Below are 22,919 nucleotides of genomic sequence, written 5' to 3'. Positions count from 1 at the left end.
GATAAAGTAAAAGCAAAGCACACAACAAATGAATTTTGTACTTTAGTTAATCTAAGGTTAATTTCTAACTTTGGAATTTTTGCCAGTTATAAAAGATGTAACATAAGAGGAAGCTGAGTAAAGAGTATAATGGAACTTTCAGCACTATCTTTGAAACTGTTCTATTAATCTAAAAATGAAGATTAAAAAATATATATATATAGGAAAAAGAAGCTCCTTTGAAATAAATAGGCCTTCAGCTTCCAAAATTTCTTGACATAATTCAGGACACTATTTTAAGACATTAGAAATCAGCATGTTTACTTAATATTATAGTCAACTTTATTGCTCTAGAAAGTTGTTTTCAAAACCATCAGTTTACATAGACAGTGGTAAGGAGGCTAGCCACAAATACATAAAAAAATCAACTGCATATTAGGAGGTTGCTTCTCCAACTTAGTGGACAAGTATTACAAAATACAAAAATAGCATTAGAGTTAAGCTATCAAGTAGAATTTTTCCTGTAATTTAACTAGGAATATCACTTTTCTATACTGAACTCGAAGAAAATTGATGTTTTTTTTTGTAAGTTACTGGTGAATGTATTTGATAAATCCAAATTACATGCGAACAGAAGAAAATTGGTTACAAAAACCATTACAGTGTACTAAACTTGTACAGTGTTTTAAACATTTCCAATCATGCAATAGTAATAAGGATCAGAATGAGTTTTATAGAGTTGACAGGAGCTCAATACACAAAATTTAACATAATATACAACCCAATCAGAGTTGCATAAAACATCCAATTCCCTCAAATTTATCTATGTATTATGAGCCTGAAATAGACACTATTCCCCTATAACTATCCCAGCCCCATTCCCAATCATCTTACCTATAAACCTTTCCATTTAACCTTTCAAATCAGATTTGATGGATAAATATGTAATCTACAGGATATTCTTCATTATTATTTCAGATCAGACACGAGTATAGTCATATGCTCAATCTTCAATTACATTCCTTTCAAAAGGCATCTGAACTGCTGCAACTGTCTACGAAAATTCAAGCCTAAGAAACCAAGAAAATTGGAGTCAAGAATATGAACTAGTAGTTCTAAAACTACAATTATGCTAATAACCTATATCTTCATATTTGTTAAAAAAAAAAAGCATTTTCATTTTTTCAAGGTACTCCATGATTTTCTGGGGAAAAAAAAGTTTTGTCACTACTTTGAAGTAAAATAGTACTATGACCCCAAATATTTATCAATTTTCCAACAGACTTATAACTGAACCTTTTTAAAATATTCAAAGTCACAGAAGTATTTTTGGAAATAAAATTTTAGAGAGTCAGAGCACAAGATACAAACAGAATTCCTCTTGTAATGGTATATCCAAAATAAATCTGTTCTAGCAAAACAGCACAAAACTAATTTCAAATAAAATTGCAGTGGTAATGCTTCTGTTCAAATCATCAACCAACCTGGGTGCTAGTGACTTACTCAAGAGGCTGAGATCTGAGGACTACAGTTCAAAGCCAGCCCAGGCAGCAAAGGCCATAAGACTATCTCCAATTAACCACCAGAAAACTGAAGTGGTGCTGTGGCTCAAAGTGACAGAGCATTAGCCTTGAGCAAAAACAAAAGCTCAGGGACAGCACCCAGGCCATGAGTCCAAACCCCATGACCAAAAAAAAAAATATATATATATATATATATATATATATATATCATCAACCAAAAAGGCAAAAGAATACTGTCTCAAAATAAATTAAATTCACATGTTATTTCCATCATGAACTCATGCCAAAAATCCAGGTTGAAAGAAATTTCAGAACTTTAAAAAAAATTAATGTAATATACTTCATGATATAGGCACAACAGCATCTAAAAAGATTTGGTACATTTGTCACTAGATATAAACAACCATTAATAATAGAGCACAGAAATTTTTCCTAGAACCTTTTGTAAAGGGCTGATTAAACATGCCAGGAAAATAATTATTTTTCCATTGAGATGCATTTATGTAAATTGCACTGAGGTCTGTATAACCACCTGGAATTTGTGACCCCTAGCAGAAGTACCAGCTGGTAATAACGCTTATATTATGTACAGAGCTACACAGCTTAACTAGATGTTATAACTACGCAACTGTTGGTGCCAATCTGCTTATGAAGGCAATGCTCTGGAGACAGAGTCTTCTCACGAATAGTGGACAGGCAGGTTTCATTATTATGTGTTCAACAACAATCCTCAGTTCATTAAATAAGTTCCTGCAAGATAAAATAGTTTTTGTTCAGAAACAAAAGGAAAATGCACTACAATGTTACCAAATGCTGAAAAAGTTTACCAATAAAAACATTTAAAGAGATAAAGATTCACCCAGAATGCTCCGGAAGGAACATGCAAATTACACATACTAAACCGAATTATACATGTGAACTTTGTGGACCCAACACTTGGAGGCTACGTGGGGATATTCTGCAACATATCAAGATCCCAATCTCAAAGCCAACCAACAAACTACCACAACCGAGTACTGTTTTAGTTTTTTTGTGTGTGCTAGTACTGGGGCTTAAATTTAGGCACAGGGCACTATTAGCTTTTTTTCAATCAAGGCTGGTGCTCTACCACTTCAGTCACAGCTCCTCTTCATTCTGGTTTTTTGGTGGTTAACTGGAGATAAGAGTCTCAAAGACTTTTTGCCTGGGCAGCTTCAACACTTGGTCCATAGATCTAAGCCTCCTGAGTTTAGGATTTCAGGCTTGAGCCACCAGTGCCCAACTACCCCTATTTCTTGCTTGAGTGGAAAAGCTCAAGTTAACAAAAAAAAAAAAAAAAAAAAAATTTTTAAAAATTAAAGCAGCTTTCTCTGAGTAGTTACCTAATTTTCCTTAGAGGAATTCAACTCCTAAAGACAAAAAAAAAATTATATAGTATTAAGCCATCCACACTATGTATTTAAATGAACATTTATCTCTGAGCTTTCCTCATCTACAAATTAGGAGCAAGTACTGCACAGAATTAAAAGAGAAAAACACTAAGAGAACACATTCAATAAATGTTACTTCACAGTGGGATCATTCTTCAAACTGTCTCTTGTGTGCCTTCAGACTAAAGCCCACAGACCATCTTACAAAATCTGTCTGGTTGCAATCTAATGTTATGCCTCTACTCCTACTGTAAGATTTATTATTGAGCTGAGATGCTAGTCTGTATCCCAAACACTACAGTGGGCTTGGCCTTTGTTCTAGCATACTTGTTGCCCCCAAAGTACTCAGGTTACACACATACGTGTGTTGGCTGGTAAGCCCAAAATTATATATATATTGTACCATAACTCATAAAAATTTGAAGTAAAATCAGGAACAATTTTGACCTCTTAACTTTTTAGCTGACTTCCTGTATGCAACTCTTACTCTATCTTTTTAGATCCTGTTATTTTTATGGTTTGAACTTTTTTGTAAAGCAGTATTTATAGGATTGATTGCAATATATGGTAAGCATGTAGAAATGTTAAGATTCCACCTCTGTATAAGTAATCTAAGCTAAAAGAAAAAAAGTAGTCTGGCACCAATGGCTCCTAACTTCTTGGAAGGCCTGAGATCAGATCACATGTTAAGTCCTGCCCAGGCATAAAAATTTTTCTCAGATGGTACATAATTGTTATCTTAGTTATCTCAAAAAGCCTAATGCAGACAGATGATTCCTGACCATAAGGCAGTGAGACACTATCTCAAAAACTGGCCTGAAGGTATGGTTCAATACTAAAGGTACCTGCCTGGCAAGTACAATGCCCTAAATTCAAACCCAAGTACAAAAAAAAAGTAGTAATTGCTTTCCCACAGGAATATAGTTTGGAAAGATGCACATTTAGCCAAAATATCCCAGCCCTTCTGACAGCACTTACCATCATGACAACATTACAATCTCTTAGGCTGCAAGGCCACACACCTAGAGGTGAAGATTTCTCATTCTTAAGAATCTTTTAAGTATCTTTTCCACTGGGGCAACTGGTCTCCAAACTTACATCTTTTTTATCCTGTGGATAAGCTTGCAATCTGTCTTCTAGAATATTTCTAGAAGATCTTACCTTGGTGATTTATATTCTTACCCTCCCCTCCGCCCTGACCATGTTATAAACTTTAAAGACTCTCCCCTATCTGAAAAGAAAATCCAAATACTTTCATTTAGTACTTTCTACAGCTTTCTTTACAGCTTTTCTGTACACCTAATGAGCTCAAGTAAAAACAACTGGTATACTGAGCACTTCAAGAAAACCTCATGTCAGAACACAGATTCATTCTTTACGTTGTAAGGCTTACATTTCTAACTCCTCAGTCCGTCATGATTTGTCTTCTATTCTCTATGCTCTTATAGCATCTTTACCATCATTCTGACTTAGTTGTCTATAGTATACTCAGCATAAGTCCCTGAACATGTCCATAGACATTTTATCACCTGCACAGTTTTCTGAATGAATCAGAAATCGTGTGAAGCTAGAAAGTTCTCTGAAAATAATATATAGACAGACCATCTCAGAATACAGGTGAGGACCAATGAAGTCAATGGTTTGTCTAGGTCACAATGCTAGTTCTTTTGCTCTGGCTCTATCTCTGTTCGAATTCCTTAGAATAGTGCTACCAATAGAACTTACTGAGGATGTTCCAATCTAGTGGCCACAAACAACATACAGCTTTCATTTGCCTGAACTACAATGTGAAATTCTAAGTCTAAGATCTCAGAGTACATATGAAAAAAGTGATACAAATTACTAATACTCTCTCAAAACCCCTAACAAAAAAGATTATTTATTTCCTATTACCTTTAAAATGTGTTTACAGATCTTTGAAGACATTTATTAGCACTTATCTGTGTTACCTTGATCCACTGCTGTCTATTTTCTGTCCACTGAAAAATTCTAGGTTTCTATGTGTACTAATATGATAATAAGGGTATAAGGAAACATGCAAAGAAACACAGAAAAAGAAAATTGAGGAAAACATGTCAGGGCAATCAGAAGATAGTATCTAAAATGAAAACAAGGAAAAGGAAAAGGGGGGAAAAAACCCTGGAATTTTGTAAAAGCTTATTTACTCATTAAACGCTTAAACTGCATGGATATGCTGAACCAATGGTGACTCACATCCAAATTAGGAGGGCAGCACAAGGTTTCACCTCCCTATCCAGACCTGTATGCAGTTGAAGATGTACGTATTTATGGCTAGTTTTCCTTGGCATTTAATGTATTGACGATTGAACCCAGGTCTTCACACATGCTAGGCCCTCTACCACCTGAGTCGTGCCACTAGCCAATTTGTTTGTGCTTTCTCTTTTGGATATCATCTAGCTACCTTTGATGGGGCTAGGTTGATCTTCCTGCTTCCACTTAGAGTAGCTAGGATTGCAAAGTGAGCCAATAGGCCCACCTTGTTTTTATATTTTTGAGACAAAGTCTTAGGATGATGTAACCTATACTGGCCTAGAACTTGTGATCCCCTGAATGCTGTGAACTGCCTCAGCATTTATAATGCTAGGATTACAGTCACGAACCATGTAGCCCCAGATATGAATTACTTATTTATGGAAATTTCCAATTAGTATTTCTGAGCCATGTATAACAGAAAATACAGAAAGCTAAAGATCTACCTTTTCATGTGTAAATACTTTATCCTGAACTGTTTTTTAGAACTGTTATTTTAAACATGTTCTTATTTTGACTAAGTAATTTCCTTGAGCATGAGACTTACTTCTAACTTCTTTAAATTCCTTAGGCATCAGCAGTGTTTTAAAGGCTATCAAGATAACTCTAGTATCAAGTTCTGAAAAAAGATAGATGGCCCCCAACATAGAATTTTTTTTTAACTTCAAAGTGCTGTAAAGACAATACACAAAATTTTAATCTTTTCCAAAGAAAACAGTATCCTGCATAGTGTCTGAATGTGATGCTTGCAGTGAGAAAGCTGCAGCAAGCGGTAGCCACTTCACCACCAGGATAAACAATCAACACTCTGCAGTACTGTTAAGCTATAAGGTTTCATATGTGGACTCGATGCCATTCTGATTCAGGATATTTTCAGCTTGTGAATTTACCAGAATGTGGAGTTTAAGAGCATCTATATCAATACTTCTTTAATATGGCTACCTAGTTGTAGGGCCTACAACCTAACTTCACAAACACTTTTCCTTCTAAATTCTAAATCACTGCTAAATAACTTCTAAGAGTTATAAATAACCTTTTTGACAATACATTCAACAAAACAGATTTAATCATTAGCTTACCGACAATATGGATTTCTTCTAGAGGAGTAACTAAGAGTTATAAATAACCTTTTTGACAATACATTCAACAAAACAGATTTAATCATTAGCTTACCGACAATATGGATTTCTTCTAGAGGAGTATCGAAGAGTAAGAAATCTGTAGTATATAAATGGCTGCAGCAAACTCCCTTGGCCACTGAAATAAACACAAGGGTGACAAATACACATTACCACTTCATGTACATGCTTTCAAAAACTACAGGCAATTCTAATGGAGAATATGGGCCCTCGTTCATCAAATGGCCAATAATATCTGTAATACCTAAAGCCAAGTTACTTTTTGTGTGTGTGTGCTGGTACCAGGATTTGAACTCGGGGCCTCACACTCTTGCTCGGCTTGTTCTCTCTCAGCTGGCACTCTACCACTTGAGCCACGCCTCCAGTCTGTCACTTTGCTGGTTAGCTGGAGATGGAGTCTCATGGACTTTTCTGCCCAGGCTGGATCGAACCATGATCCTCCAGGTCTCAGCCTTCTGGGTAGCTAGGATTACAGGCATGAGCCACCAGCGCCCAGTGAAGTCAAGTTATTCTTTAAAAGGAATAGAAGAATGTAGATGATTGGTAAAAAGTAAAATTTTATTGTTTTAATTTTTATGCATATGTATTTATCTGTGTTAATTTTTCAAACTTAACAATACCAAATAAGCCAGAAAATACTACTTAATCAGCATATTGCTGAATTCGTTTTATAACTTAATATACATTTAAATGAAAAGTGGTTTATATTAGTGCTGGAGGCATGGTTCAAGTAGTAGAATGTTCCTTAGCAAGCATGAGGCCCTGAGTTCAATCCCAGTACTAGAAGAAAAAACACTTAGTGTATACAAACAAAAGCTGAAGTTATACTTGTTCACTAGGTAAATATACACAGCCTATACTAATTAATGTTCTTAAATAAAAAGCACAATTATAATACACCAAGAGTTTTCAGTGTACGTGCTTGTGAAGCTCCACATCTTATTAAAAAATTGGTATTCATTGAAATAACAAAAAATAAAACCAAGCAATGGGGCTACAGTCATGGCTCAGTGGTAGAACACTTGACACTTGCCTAGCAAGTGCAAAGTCCAGGGTTCAATCCTTAGTACCAGAAAATACATAGTAACTTTACGTGGACAGTGAGTGTTGGATTAGTAAATTATATCATGTCTATTTGATGGACTTTAGTATATAGCTATTTAAAATCTTGGTTGAAAACTGCATGGCAACCTTGACAAAAAGCAAGCTATCCAACTATACTTACAATTACAACTGTATTTTAAAATTCATTTTGGAGGAACAATATGTTCAAGGCATTAAGTGTGTTGTGAGTTTTGTTTTTTTTTTTCAGTCCTGGGGTTTGAACTCTGGACCTGAGCACTGTCCCTGGGCCCCTCATGCTCAAGGCTGGCGCTCTACCATTTGAGCCATAGCACCATTTCCAGCTTTTTCTGGGTAGTTTCTTGGAGATAAGAGTCTCATGAACTTTCCTATCCCAGCTAGCTTCAAACCATGAACCTCAGATCTCAGCCTCCTGAGTAGCTAGGATTACAGGCATAGGCCACTTGCACCCAGTTTATGGGATTTTATTGTTTGTTTGCTATGTTGCTAGTCCAGTAATCCCTATACATTTTGCCTTGGCCTCCCAAGTGCTGGGATTACTGATTGACGTGGGCCACTGCACTTGGCCTAAATGTGATTTCTTCAGTTAATTTTTTAGACTTTTCTTTAAGTCATGTGATACTACTTTCACAACAAAAATAATTTAAATGATTACAAACTTGGAACTAAATTAAATGCTCATTATCACCGAACAAATAACCAACATTTAACTTTCCTAATTGAAAAATACATACAATACAGAAAATAGGAATAAAAATATTCACTGGAAAACAAAATTCCATCTTCCGACTTAGCTCTTTCTCAAACTTTTAACACAACCTCTACTATATACTTCAAGAAATTTTCACAAATTGAAAGAATATGTCAATATTACTCAAAGTAATTTAGAGATGATAATGCAATTCCCAGCAAAATATCAATGACAGTCTTCATAAAAACAGGAAAAAAATCTAATTCAGGTGACATTCTGGAAAAGATATTCTGAGATTCCAAATAGCCAAATAAAAAGCTGAAGGCATAACAATGCCTGATGTCAAGATACACTAAAGACTATCACAACCAACACTAAAAGCCAACACTGAGCTGGGTGCTGGTGGCTCACACCTATAATCCTAGCTACACAGGAGGCTAAGATCTAAGGACTGTGATTCAAAGCCAGCTTGAGTAGGACAAGTCTAGGAGATTCTTGTTTTTGTTGTTGTTGCTTTGTAGGTAGTGGGGCTTGAACTCTGGGCCTGGGTGCTGTCCCTCAGCTTTTTAGCTCAAGGCCAGAGCTCTACCACTTTGAGCCACAGAGCCACTTCCTAAGAGATTCTTATCTCCAATTGGAAAAAAAAAAAAACAGAAAACCAGAAGTGGAGCTGTGGCTCAAAGGGGCAGAATGCTAGCCTTGAGCAAAAGAGCTCAAGGATTGATTATACCCAGAACCTAAGTTCAAGCCCAGACCAAGACAAAACAAAAACCAACTAGGACACCAACTGAGCAGAAGAAGAGATAAGATATAAACCCACACATATCTACAGTCAACTAAGCATACACTGGAGAAAGGAAAGCTTTTCAGTAAGCAGTGCTGGAAAAACTGTACACCTGTATGGAGAAGATTACACTAGACTCCTAATATCTCACCACATATAAAGTCAAATCAAAGGTGAGAAAAGACGTTAAGTGTAAAACCTGACATTATGAAACTAACAGACTAACAAGGGAAATACTTCAACACATTGGTATAAACAATTTTGTTTAAGAGCTCAAAAGCACAGGCAAGAAACACAAAATTAGACAAATAAGATATTAAACCTAGAAGCTTCTACACAGCAAATAGTAATGAAAAGACAACCTATTCTTCTAACGAAGGATTAATGTCCAGAATAATAAGGAATTCAAAACTTTTAAAAACCAGTTTTTAAACAAATGGATATTTCTGAACAGACATTTCTCAGAAGAAGATATACAAATGGCCAAGAAATATTTTTTTTAAATGCTTAACATCTTCAGTAGTGGTACTCACTAGACATTATGCTGAAAATGAATGTACAACTTGTGGGTGGGGATGACAGGGAAGGGGTGACATTATCAAAAAAGAAAGGTATTCATTATCTGACTCATGTAACTGTAACCACTCTATAATCACCTTTATAACAACTTAGAATTTTTTTTAGAAATGTTGAACCTCACTAGCCATCAGAAAATACAAATCAAAACCACAATATCGCCTCACCCATCAGAATTGATTAATAAGAGAAAAGCCATAACAAATAGCTAGTGACGATGCAAAGAAAAAGGAATTTTTATGCATCGTTTGTAGCAATAAAAGTATAGCAATTATGGAGGGTCCTCAAATAGCTAAAAGTAAAACAACCATATGTCCAAGTTAATTTGTTCAGCTATGAAATGAAATCAACGTGTAATACACACTCCTGTGTTTATAGCTAAGAGATGATAACCAACTAGGGTATCAGCATATGAATCTCTTTAAAAAAAAAAAAGAAAAAACGTAAAGAGGAAGGGAAGAATGCAGTCAAGAAGTCAATGAAAAGCCGGGCGCCGGTGGCTCACGCTTGTAATCCTAGCTACTCAGAAGGCTGAGATCTAAGTATCACCATTCAAGGCCAGCCCAAAAAAGAAAGTCCAAGAGACTCTTATCTCCAATAAACCACCAGAAAGCTGGAAGTGGCACTGTGGCTCAAGTGGTAAAGCTCTGGCCTTGAGCTGAAGAGCTCAAGGACAGTACCCAGGCCCAGTGTTCAATCCCCATGACAAAAATAAAAAAGTCAATGTATAGCCTACAAAATTAAGAAAAGTAAAGTGAGGGAAGGGGTGGTTTGGGAAGGATGGGTGAGAAAGCTGACAGGGGTGACACTGATCGAGATGCACTGTCTTCATAAACTGCTTTGTTAAAAGGCAACTTCTTTGTATAATTACTTAACTATATATATATATAATATGTACATAGAAGGATATTATGTAGATGATAGTGGATCACACAGAAATGAGTAGCACAGTGATTACCAGAGGTGAGAAAGATCAGGAAGGGAAAGAAGGATACAGGGAAGTTCAGTAACAGGTACCAATATAGTTTCACTCAAAGAATATGTTTCAGTGAAAAATTACAACTCATTATTTCCTTTACAATAATTTGAAAATTATGTTAAGTTGAAAATAGTAAATAATGTTTAAGGACCACAATTAAGTTAATATACCAATGATATAAAAAGAAAAACCACTGCTGTAGAATAAACAAATGTACTACGCTTTCAAATGAGGTTTCTGTCTCCAAGTTGCATGGCATCTCAGCATTTTATTATAATTATATTAAGCTGATAGGTTTTATGTTAGCTCTGGGAATTCAATCCAAGGCTTTGCATATGCTAGGCAAGCATTCTAGCACTGAGCTTTACCCTCAATCCCTTAGGCTGATTTAAGAAGAATAAATTATTTTGTTTATTATACAGAATTTGGATATTTCTGAATGTGGACATAAACTATATGTACACAAAAACTAGTCTTAGTAGCTACCATTTTAATTTTCAGCCAATGACAGAACAAAAAAAACAGAACCTAATTTGTCCATGACCAAGATTAGGTGACCCAAGAAACTAAAAACTGGGTAAGAAAGTAAGAAGACAAAAGTTCCTTTTAATAATTCAAGTGTGTAGGCTGAAGGTCTGGCTCAACTGATAGGCAAAATGTGTGCCTAACAAGTTCAAGGCAGAGTACAAAGCCCGTTACTAAATAAATAAAAATATTTAAATGTTTGGTAAATACCACAAAAGAGAAATAAAAAGTAAGATCTATAAATCATGAGGAAAATGCTGCAACTTTTATTATCTCCTTTTCTTTACCTTAAATTCTATTACCCTTTTCTTTTATGTATCCTCAAGCTAAGATAAAAGTTTCACTTGACTTTAAGGTGAAAGTTTTAGAGCTGAATACTCCAAAAATATAGCTGCATCAAATCCTATATTCAGCATTGATGGACTGTTAAGGTATTTATTTCAAATAATACTACACCTTTTTTGTGTCTATGTTGCTGAGGTTTGAACCCAGATCTTTACACAATCTAGGGCTTAATACTACTTTTTTTTTTTTTCGGTCATGGGGCCTGAACTCTGGGCTTGGGTGCTGTTCCTCAGCTCTTCAGCTCAAGGCTAGCGCTCTACTACTTGAGCCACAACACCACTTCTGGCTTTTTCTGCTTATGTGGGGTTGAGGAATCGAATCCAGGGCCTCAAGCATGCAAAGCAAGCACTCTACCACTAAGCAATCTTCCCAGGCCCTTAATACTACTTTCTAAATAAGGAACTTAGGATTCAGAAGCTAAGTTCATGGTAAAATCAACTATTATCCATCATAGGAATATGAATAAGACAAATAAGACCAACTGCTAGTTTTATTATGACTCAGAAATTGCTAAGATCCATCTAGTTCTACATGTCAAATACCTACTTAAACATATTCAAGCAAAATGAAATTTGAGTTCACATCTTAATGTCCACTTAGCCATCAGTCTTCAAGAGCAAATGTATTTTTATTCTTACCTAAAAAGCATAAAAACTGTAGCAGGCATCAAGAAAATTTCATTACAAGCAATGAATTTCAAAATATTCTGTTGATTAGTACTTAATTTATCCAAGACAGATCTCAACAGAGGTAAACTATTTGAACCTTTTGCCTGAAACAAAAGAAAAACAGCATTAGAAACAATGAAGCCCACTTAGCAATGTAATTTGTCACCTCTCAGTGTGACTGTCATCCCCTCAGGATACACAGGGACTAGTTCCAGGACATCCCTCAGATTCCCAAGTATGTGGATGCTCAAGACCCTTATTTAAAATGATACAGTATTTTCATATAACCTACACATATATTCTCCCATGGTTTAACTCAGATTGCTTAACATTCCTAATGCACATGGATCCTACATAACTGTTATAAATATTGTTTAAGGAATGGCAAAAAGTCTGCACATGTTCAGTACAGACACAGCTGTGTTGTACAAATATTTTTACCCATAGATAGTTAACACCACAGATGTAAAATCCATGGATACAAAAAGTCATGGCTATGTTTTCTTTTCAATAAGTAATGTATCTAACAGGTAATACAGTCAAAAGCCAATAATTTCAAAATAATCATACATGTATACAAATTAAGGGCAAATATAGTATACCTATCCAGCTACACTTTGTGTATTTGAAGACAACCAAAGAGATACTCATCCAAGTCTTTTTCATTCTTTGATACTTTATTTTCCTTAAGAAAAGTTAAATGATCTCACAGGTGTTTCAAAAATAAAGAAATCTATTTCAAACTTCAGGAATTATCTGGGATCTGGAGAGTAATTTTACATGCAATCCTTCACCCATAAGATATACTCATATGTGATACTTTAATAATAAAACTTTGAAATTCGAACTTTTGTGGCCAATGCCAAAATATTCTACAAGTCAAACGCATGTTAGGTATCTACAATTCAAAAACAGCAGTTTTACTTACATCAAGAACCTTTTTTGTGTACGTGGCAGCATGAAGCAAAGAGAACAACAAGACTGGAAAAATACTCACTGAAGAAAACAATTAAGGGAAATGTTTAAGTCATCAAATACTAGGGGCAAAGCAGGTTATCATGTCCAAATATACACATCTGCAATATACACCTGCAAAGTGAGTTGAGTAGAAACACTTTTTTTTTTTTTTTGTCGGTCGTGGGGCTTGAACTCTGGGCCTGGGCGCTGTCCCTCAGCTCTTCAGCTCAAGGCGAGCACTCTACCACTTGAGCTACAGCGCCACTTCCAGTTTTCTGGTGGTTTATTGGAGATAGGAGTCTCATGGTCTCTCCTGCCCGGGCTGGCTTTGAACCGCGATCCTCAGATCTCAGCCTCCTGAGTAGCTAGGATTACAGGCGTGAGCCACCAGCGCCCAGCTGAGTAGAAACACTTTTGTGTCACTGATATATTTTGGATCAAACTGTTTTGTCATGTATAAAGAAAAAAGTAAACAAAGTTAACATACTTTTAAAATCTATTTTCTAAAGTCTAAAGTTTCTTTCTTTACATCTATTGGTCAATAAAACACTGTAAACATTTGCTAAAATGAACTTTTAGTTTAGGCTTTGTCAAACTGACCTTAAAACACAGGGACAGTCTTGGCTCACAGCTAATACTCTACTACTTGAGATAGGCTTCCAGTAAGGATAGTCCTTTAGTGTGCTTTCATAGTGATCAGCCAACAAGAAGAGCCAACAGACCCCACGTACCAAAAAGCTGTTACAGTCAGGCCATGGTCTTCACACCTTTAATCCTAGCTACTCAGGAGGCTGAGATCTGAGGATACTGGTTCAAAGCCAGCCTGGGCAGTAAAGTCCGTGAGACTCTTATTTCCAATTTACAACCAGAAAACTCAAGTGGAGCTGTGGCTCAAAGTGGTAGAGGCTAGCCGGGCGCTGATGGCTCACGCCTGTAATCCTAGCTATTCAGGAGGCTGAGATCTGAGGATCATGGTTCAAAGCCAGCCCAGGCAAGAGAGACCGTGAAACTCCTAACTCCAATAAACCACCAGAAAACCGGAAGTGGCGCTGTAGCTCAAGTGGTAGAGCACTCGCCTTGAACTGAAGAGCTGAGGGACAGCGCCCAGGCCCAGAGTTCAAGCCCCACGACCGACCCAATAAAAAAAAAAAAAAGTGGTAGAGGCTAGCCTTGAGCAGAAAAGCTCAGGAACAGTGACCAGGGCCTGAGTTCAAGCCCCACAATCAACAAAAATTAAACAAACAAACAAAAAACTGTTACAATTATACTTGTGTACTTGTTTGTACATAATCCACTGGACATTTAATTATAGCCATTAACAGAGAATCCTTTAAGTCCTATGCCTGACGTTATGCTGTGGATAAATATGCAATTTTCTTAAAACTTTTGAAGAATTCAAATTGCTCAAAAGACCCCATTTTCCATACTAATGCCTACAAAACCAATAGCAAAACCCAAACAACAACAACAAAAACTTATCAAGTATTTTCACAAATGATATTCTTAAATCAATCATGAAGGGCAAAATATTATCGTTAAGAATATTAGTCTTGCAGGGCGCCCGGTGGCTCACGCCTGTAATCCTAGTTACTCAGGAGACTGAGATCTGAGGATTGCAGTTCAAAGCCAGCCGGGCAGGAAAGTCCGTGAAACTCTTATCTCCAATAAACCACCAGAAAACCACAAGTGGCACTGTAGCTCAAGCGGTAGAATGCTAGTCTTGAGCTGAAGAGCTGAGGGACAGGGGACAGAGCTCAAGCCCAGAGTTCAAGCCCCACGACCGACAAAAAAAGAATATTGGTCTTTTTTTTTGTCAGTCGTGGGCTTAAACTTTGGGCCTGGGAGCTGTCCCTCAGCTCTTCAGCTCAAGGCGAGCACTGTACTACTTGAGCCACAGCACCACTTCCAGTTTTCTGATGGTTCATGAACGTTCCTGCCCAGGCTGGCTTTGAACCGAGATCCTCAGATCTCAGCCTCCTGAATAGCTAGGATTACAGATGTGGGACACCAGTGCCCTGTTGAATATTAGTCTTTCTAAGAAATGAGTTACTGTATTTTCCTATAGTAAGTGAAGGCTTTGTATGAATGGTGACCAATGTTAACATTAGCATCAAGCTCATAAAAACTAACTCATTTAGTGTCCAAAGGTTCCTAATTTCCAGTCAGGGAGCACATATACCTAAGGAACACATAAGAACTAATGGTATAGACAGAACTTAATGTGACAGTTCTCCTAGTCAACCCTAACCAATTCTTTCTTGCCACTACAACAATTAAATGTTAATTTTCTGAGTAGATCTTCACTCCCCAACATGACTCCTTTGAAATGGATAAAAGCTATAATCATCTCCTTTTAAGGGCCTGCATGGCGTAAATAATTCAAATTAAACTTTGACATACATCCAGATTTGGAAGAGAGGCAGTATCAGGTGGTAAAAAACAGAACTCTGAACTGAGAGACAAGACATCTGAGTTCAAATCCTGGGTCTGTCATAAACTTCATTTTCCTGGGCCAATTTTTACCCTCTGTCAACAGGCTACATACACATAAAAGGTAGAGACTTCCAGTAAGTCTTTAATCTCTAACTTCCTATATTTCACAAATCCTTAGTAAGAGATTCATAATTTTAGTTTTTTATGTCACTTTATAAACTATTTAAAAAAGATAAGGAGTGGCTAATCTACCATTTAAACCCTAAGTACCTGTCACTGACAGAGCAAGGACAATGTAAACCTTTGTAAGAACAATGATCAGACATTTTGTAGTATTTGAACCTTATTACCATAATATTCAACTTCCTTGGGAACCAAATGATTATTTGTCAATTCAATCTGTTATTCCTACTGATCATTACACCCCCACCCCCAAGAACTGAACAAATACGAAATCCTCAGTCTTTAACATCCCCATGAGACAAGTTAGCTAATAACCAACTGTGCAAAAAGGGCAGAAAGGTGGTCATCAGACATAAGACCCATTTGGCAAGCCTCAGAATTTGAAAGCTTACTGAGCACCTGATATGTTACAGGCACTGCCCACAGAATCACTGTATTCAATTTGCTTTATACTAATTAACTAAAATACATTTTCTTTCACTTCTATCTCTCCTTCCACAGAAACTTGAAGCTATTAGGGCATAATCAAAAACTTCTATGTGCCTTCCAATATAATTTCAGAAAAGCAATCATTTTAATATTGGTGATTTCAAAGTACTTCAAAAACACCAATAACAAAAGCTAGTAAATCAAATAATGTGCCGAACATTTACGTTGTGGTATACTGAGTTTTGCATTAAAAAAAAAAATCAAAAAACCCACAAAAAAAACCCAAAAAACAAAAAACCCACAAAAATTATCACAGAACATAAAAGAGCTATACAGTGAAATATGAAAACCTCTAACGTTATGTTTCAAATCACTTAAATTATCTTGGTAAAGCAAGAATTTTAAACTGAATGTGTCAATATGGTAAATGTAGGTGAATCACTGGCTTTACTCAGGAACTTTTACTTTTACTTTTCGTGCTAGTAATGGGACTTGAACTCGCGGCCTTGCATTCTAGCTTGGCTATTTCGCTCAAGGCTGGCACTCTAGCACTTGAGCCATACCTCCACTTCTGGCTTCTTGCTAGTTAACTGGAGATAAGCTTCACAGATTTTTCTGCTCAGGCCTGCTCTGATCAGTGATCCTCAGATCTCAGCCTCCTGAGTAGCTATAAGTTTCACAGATTTTTCTGCTCAGGCCTGCTCTGATCAGTGATCCTCAGATCTCAGCCTGAGTAGCTAGGATTAAGGTGAGAGAAACTGGTGCCTGGCTCTAAGAGCAATGTTTTAAAACTACATTTTTAAGTACTGCCTATTAACTAATCAAATTTTTTATTTTTAAGTACTGCCCATTAACTAATCAAATCTTTTAGGTTAAAAAGACATTGTCAGAATTACTATTTGCTACCTAAAGTAGTAACAAGAATAATAGGAGTAAAAGGAGTAATAGTAATCAGAGATTAGGAATGTCAAGTTCCTATTTATAGAGGCAAAGTAAGTGCCTATGAAATTTGTTTCTTCCTCTTGTTTTCCTCAAAACTCGTGAAACTCTTTAGGTCCCCATGTGTAGCTCAATGATATAGAATTGGCTTGTTATGTACAAAATGCACTAAAAAATAGCACTGGCAATCACTAGCACCACTAAGAAACAGTGGAAAGTTTGGTAGTTCACAAAAATAAGTACTATCAAAATGGGTAAGATTTAATCTTGAAACTTTTTATTGTGCTCTTCACAAAATATATAGTTATCTCATAAATAGCTACAAACTCTGAAGCAGTACTTCTCAAAGCACCAAATAATTTTCTAAGAAATATTCTACAGAAAATATTTAAAGTAACACCTTCACTTTTAGTTTCAAGATACACAAAGGTGCTATAATAAAGAACCGTTTCTAAATTGCATAACTTGGGCTGGAAGCAGGGCTCAAAGTGTTTGCCTAGCATATGCAGGACTTGATTTCAAGTTCAAACCACAGTACTGGAAGAAAAAAAAAAAAAATTAAAGACCAGGCTTGAAGGCTCATACTTGTCAATACAGCTATTCAGGAGATAAGAGTTTTGAGGACGGCCAAGGTTAGCAAGATTCCATCTCAACAATTAAGCAGGGCATGATAATGTGATGCATGCCTGTGATTCCAGCTATGCAGGACAGGTAAGTGTAAGGATCTCAGTTGAAGGCCAGCCCCAGGCAAAAACACAAGACCCTACTGAAAAACTAACCAGGGTCATGGATGGTTCGAGTTATAGTACCTAGCAAGCATGAGGTCCTGAGTAACTCAGTATCACCAAAAAAGTTTTAACATCCTTTAGAAATGTGAAAACACACAAATTCCAAATGAAGTATTTTTCCTTAGGTAGATAAATTATCTATGTGTCCTTTATTTTCTACTTTTTCTGCAGCAAACACTATTTTCTTATTATTTCTGGATTAATTTTCAATTATTCTTGGCTTACCTGGAAGTTAGGAAGGAATTAAGGATTTTTTTTTTTTTTAGTAAGACACATGGCTACTTTCCCAAAGACAGGAATTAAATTTTTAAAAATTTTTAATATTAAAGTAAATCCTGAATAACCATGTACTTTGAATTTAAAATTCAAAACTCATCTAGTTATAGAGAAGCTTACAAGGAGGCAAGAATATTTGATAAGACAGTCTAAATTCACTGAAGAGCACTTCAATGCTTAAATTTCAAAGTTGGGGCCCAGAAATTCTTATACTAAACATACAAATGCAGTGGAAAACACCCAAACAAGCCAAAGCTGATGTATGTCCTCACTACAGAATCTTTGCTATAGAAAAAGAAATGAAGACACCCTACATGGTTAGTTGCTAATGTCATTATTAGGAAGTAGAAAAGGATACTTGTAACGGGGGAGGAATTGACAAAGATGAGTGAATATAGCAGGTAGTGGCAGCTGTCCTCTAACAGAGCCTGGGCCAGGAATGCTCTGCTTAACTGGAAGTGCGGTAACCTTTGGTGCAGCCGCAGGGCACTGGTAAGAGCATTTGCCAGCAACGCACGCTGGTAGAAGCTTGCTGCTTCATGAAACCTGCGAATTATCAGAGAAATGATATGAGACATAAACAACTACCATGTCTCTTCCTCCTTTGTGAATTGCATCAGAATTGCACAACACCTAAATTACTTAATTGTCTACAGGAAAAAAAAAATGACTTGAACCTATTCTACCTTCCTGGAAGCATCACTTTATATTCCAATTGAATTTTCCTGTCAAGTTAAAAAAGTGATTATTAGCCGGGCGCTGGTGGCTCACGCCTGTAATCCTAGCTACTCAGGAGGCTGAGATCTGAGAATCGCGGTTCAAAGCCAGCCCGGGCAGGAGAGACCGTGAGACTCCTATCTCCAATAAACCACCAGAAAACCGGAAGTGGCGCTGTAGCTCAAGTGGTAGAGCGCTCGCCTTGAGCTGAAGAGCTGAGGGACAGCGCCCAGGCCCAGAGTTCAAGCCCCACGACCGACAAAAAAAAAAAAAAAAAAAAAAAAAAAAGTGATTATTTCTTATAGTGATTCTGTCAAGTTAAAAAAGTAAAATAGGCAAAAAAACCATAAACTCATCTCATCCATTTTTCCTATTTCCATTTTTTCCTATTTTATAATCACAAGATTAAGATATTCCTCCATTGATACCACTAGACAACTGTTGATTTCAGATAGAATTTTGGTTTTATCTAGACCTAAACCCAACAATTAACCAATTCTTAAATCTAAAAAGCATTTCATAAATACTGACTAAACTGACCGCCAAAGAAAGAAATATGTATAATACATACCCAAGAAGAGGCAAAACAAACAAAGCTGAGCAGTAAACTGTGAACAAACGAGAGAGCCACATAGCGGTGTCCAGTTTATTGGTCATCATGAATTGCTAAATTTAAAAAGAAAAATACTGTGGTAAACTAAGCCTGTAAATAATATTCTTTAGGACAGAGTATGTATTTTCATCCCTATTTGAAATATTTTAACACCTTATAACACTTTAAGATTATTAAGCAAAAACTTTTATGACAACTGCTTCACATATATGCTCAAGACAAATCCAAATATCCTGTAACTTTGATATGGAAAGCATAGGAAATACTTAAAATACTAATTAGGAAAAAATATTAACAAAATATAAACAAAAGTTTAACTACTATTATCAGTGTTCTTCCAACTTTTGTTTTCTTCAAATTTTTGTTGTTGTTGTTTTTGCTGTACTGGGGTTTGAACTCTGGGCCTCACCATTGCTAGACAGGTACTCTAACTCTGAGCCATGTCTCCAACTCTCTACCAACATACTTACAATACTGGCTTCATCTATTTTAAAAGAACATTAAATTAGAACTACTTGCTCTCAAGAGAACCAAAGTGTCTATTCTTGGAAAATGTCTATTCTTAGAGAGCATTACAAAAAAAAAAAGTTTGCCTAACTAAACCCTTTAAAAGGGGAAGGTAAAACCACTGTAGTGGTTAGTTACTGTTGAACTCATTAGTATCATTTGCCTATGTACACAGGCCTGGAATACCCCTGGCACTTAAAATATCATCTATCTGGTATTAGATAGTACCTGCTGCTCTGATATGTGGCCGTCTGCACCCTCTGAGGGCTCCCCATAGCTTTACTCTTGTATCAATGATACTAGATTAAATTTCTATGTACCATGTCTTCTCCATTGTTTCTCCTCCTGTCTTTTCCTTTGCTACTTTTCTCTCCCAACAAGTATGTCCATTACCACTAAAGAATTTAAAACATGTTTTATCACTACGATGCACTTTACACACAAAATCGAAAGGACATTTTCAACTACAAATTCAGAAATGTTAAGAGATATAATACAAATTATACATTGGCATATAAAAAAATTGAAACGTGTCCTTACTTCATGTGATGAATTTGCCTATGCATTAAAAAATAGTTGCTACCTCCCTTAAAGTGATTTCAAACCTCATGAATGGGTCTACCTGAAGGGTTTTTTTTTGTGTGTGTGTTTTTGTTTTTGTTTTGGAGGGGGGGGTGTTTGTTGTTGTTGGTCTTGGGGCCTAAACTCTAGGCCTGGGTGCTGTCCCTCAGCTCTTTAGTTCAAGGCTAGTTCTCTATCACTTAAGCCACAGCACCACTTCTGGCTTTTTCTGCTTATGTGGTGCTGAGGAATCCAACCCAGGGCCTCATGCATGCAAGGCAAGCACTCTATCACTGAGCCACTTTCCCAGCCCCTCTACCTGAATTTTTTAACCACTACTTTTAAGGAATTTAATTCCATTATCTTTTGGAAGAAAAAAAATGTAAAAACTGTTTGAAAAAATGCAAGTTTAAAATTCAAGGATATTTTACTCCATAAGACCTTTCTAATCAGAAATACAAAACAGACCTCTGGTTTATTTTACCCAAACCTACCAAGTTGCAACTCTGCTAAATTTAAATGATTAACAGCAGTCAAGTGGAAAGACAATTCAGCTTATTGTGCTAGTTTCTTTACAAATATCCAAACTCTACACCATAGTTTGAAATTTAATTTTAGAAAATTCTCTTTAAAGTCTACATGGGTACCATGTTCATTTTGCAATACATCACTGAGCTATGCATTTCACCTTGTACACTTTGATGTATGTGCATTTTTATATATGTGTACTTTTTATATAAATGAAAACGTTCATAAAGGTGTATGTTGGTTTTCATTTTTTAAGGGTGAAATGCCCAAACCCCCACACTTTGTAATAAACAGTTTAGGCAAGAACGATTATTAACAGACCTTCGGGTTAAAAATTATTGAAGGGCAACAACTGATCTCAAAGCATCAAGCTACAGAATACTTCTTAATGACAAAGGGAAAAAATTTATCTTTACAATAGAGAATCTGAAACATCACTCTGTGAATCTTATTTCCCCAATGACAGAGTAACGAAATGATTTCTAATATAGAAAGCACTAAAAAGGACAGAATATTCACTCAAGTCAGTCCAGTTTAAGACACACTGTACAAAACGGTTCTCAAACTCTTGACAACTCAAAAAGGGAGACGAACAGAGGAACTTTTCCAGATTCAAACAAACTTAAGAATATACGACTAGTAAACGTAATGTCTGCTTTTTAGGCTAAATCCCAGGAGAAGGAACCGTGCTTTTCCTGCACGATGAAGGAAATCCGAACATGAACTAAATGTTAGGTAACAGCAGGAGTCGATGGTTAAATTTCCCCAAATGTGAAACTGTACCGTGGTCATTATAAAACATTTGTGGATTAACAGACAATACTTTCAAATCGGTCAACGAAAAAAAAAAAAAACAAAAAACAAAAACCAACCACCACCAAACCGTGTATATAACAGAGATGGGGCAATTAAAAAAAAAAAAAAAATCTTCAAAGAGGGGGAAAAAAAAATCTCCCAATTTAAACACAGTTTAAAACCAGAGAATGATCATGTGTCAGGCATGAACAGCTAGATCACCATTAAAAAATAAAACCTAAAAAGTGTAGTTATTCCTCTTAACAACAAAATGAAAGAGAAACCCAGACACACACGCAAGTCTCTCCCTTTGCGTAATTTCCACAACCGGGACCAGACCGGCAGCGGCTGTCCGCCGCGCGCACGTGTGCGCGGCGAGCGCGGCGCCCGGGCCCGGCCGCAGACCGCACCTTCCGCCCCGGCGGCGGGGAGGACCGGGCGTGGGTCGCTGCCCGGACCGGGCTGCGGTCGTTCGGGAACCCAGCCTGCTAACCGCTCTCCCTGGGATCGGGCCCTCCCTCTCCCTCCCTCCGCCCGAAGCACCCACCACCGGACCCCACCCCGTCCCACCCCCTCGGCCCAGCCCTCCGAGCCCCGAGTTTCTGGAACTGTCCACACTTCCGGCTCCTTGCGAAGCCCCTCGCCGTCACTCACCACGGCGCCGGCCCCTTGGGGGCCGTTTGGGGTCGTATCAGCCATGGGAGACACACGCGCGCGCGCGCCCGGGACGCTGCGATCCATCGGCAACCGGGGAGAAAGACAGGAGACAAACGTCAGGACCGGGACCACCACCCGGGAAGCCGGCCGCCCCGTCCGCGCCCGGCCTGACGCCGCGCCTCCCCGGGATCCGGGCTCCCCCCGCCCTGGGCAACCGCGGCTGCAGGGAAATACCTGTCCCGCACCACCGAGATCGAACAGCGGGTTCCAGAAAGACCGGAGCGAAGGCGGAGCTTCCGAACAAGGCCCAAAAGGACCCAGCAACACCGCCGGCTACCGGGGAAATTGCCGAACCGGAAGTACTCCTTTCATTTCCGTGAGGTTGGTGAGGGCAAACGTAAGCGGTGCCCACTGGCATGACGGGAAATGTAGTTTTCTGTTCTCCCTCTTGGTATGGCTCCACCCGTCCTCCAGTTGTCCCAGTAAGCTAAGAGGTAAATCATCCACTTTTGCCTCATACGGTTGCCTGTGTCCAAATCACTGATCTCTGTAAGACAAAGGCCT

At 37.5% G+C, this 22,919-nt stretch overlaps 1 protein-coding gene across 3 annotated transcripts; it reads right to left on the bottom strand.

Annotated features, from left to right (window-relative positions):
- Positions 1–298: 298 nt before the first annotated feature.
- On the bottom strand, positions 299–22,715 carry Tmem33 (transmembrane protein 33). Of its 3 annotated transcripts, XM_042678002.1 has the most exons (9): positions 22,590–22,713; positions 22,353–22,444; positions 19,266–19,360; positions 18,336–18,523; positions 12,901–12,968; positions 11,943–12,076; positions 6,356–6,439; positions 2,132–2,252; positions 299–1,049 (listed from the first exon to the last, which is right to left on the bottom strand). In XM_042678002.1, the coding sequence occupies exons 2-9, from the start codon at positions 22,437–22,439 to the stop codon at positions 1,044–1,046; spliced, it is 783 nt and encodes a 260-aa protein (XP_042533936.1). In that variant the 5' UTR covers positions 22,440–22,444; positions 22,590–22,713; the 3' UTR covers positions 299–1,043. The 3 variants fall into 3 exon arrangements, with proteins under 3 accessions (XP_042533936.1, XP_042533935.1, XP_042533937.1); XM_042678001.1 differs by lacking the exon at positions 299–1,049 and having other exon boundaries at positions 1,695–2,252; positions 22,590–22,715; XM_042678003.1 differs by lacking the exon at positions 299–1,049 and having other exon boundaries at positions 1,695–2,252; positions 22,353–22,428; positions 22,590–22,676.
- Positions 22,716–22,919: the final 204 nt, after the last annotated feature.

The sequence above is a fragment of the Dipodomys spectabilis genome, unplaced genomic scaffold, assembly GCF_019054845.1.
Source record: "Dipodomys spectabilis isolate Male_0828 unplaced genomic scaffold, ASM1905484v1 ptg000043l, whole genome shotgun sequence".
In the NCBI taxonomy this organism is placed as follows: Eukaryota; Metazoa; Chordata; class Mammalia; order Rodentia; family Heteromyidae; genus Dipodomys; species Dipodomys spectabilis.
The sequence above is the reverse complement of the archived record's forward strand: the minus strand, read 5'-3'. Positions and strand labels throughout refer to the sequence as shown.

Coding starts and splice junctions, on each gene's coding strand:
- Tmem33 (XM_042678001.1), bottom strand. CDS start 22,439: ATGGATCGCAGCGTCCCGGGCGCGCGCGCGCGTGTGTCTCCCATGGCT. Junction 18,524..19,265: donor TTTGTTTTGCCTCTTCTTGG/GTATGTATTATA, acceptor GATAATTCGCAG/GTTTCATGAAGCAGCAAGCT. Junction 12,969..18,335: donor CAATTCCTCCCCCGTTACAA/GTATCCTTTTCT, acceptor TGTTTTCTTCAG/TGAGTATTTTTCCAGTCTTG.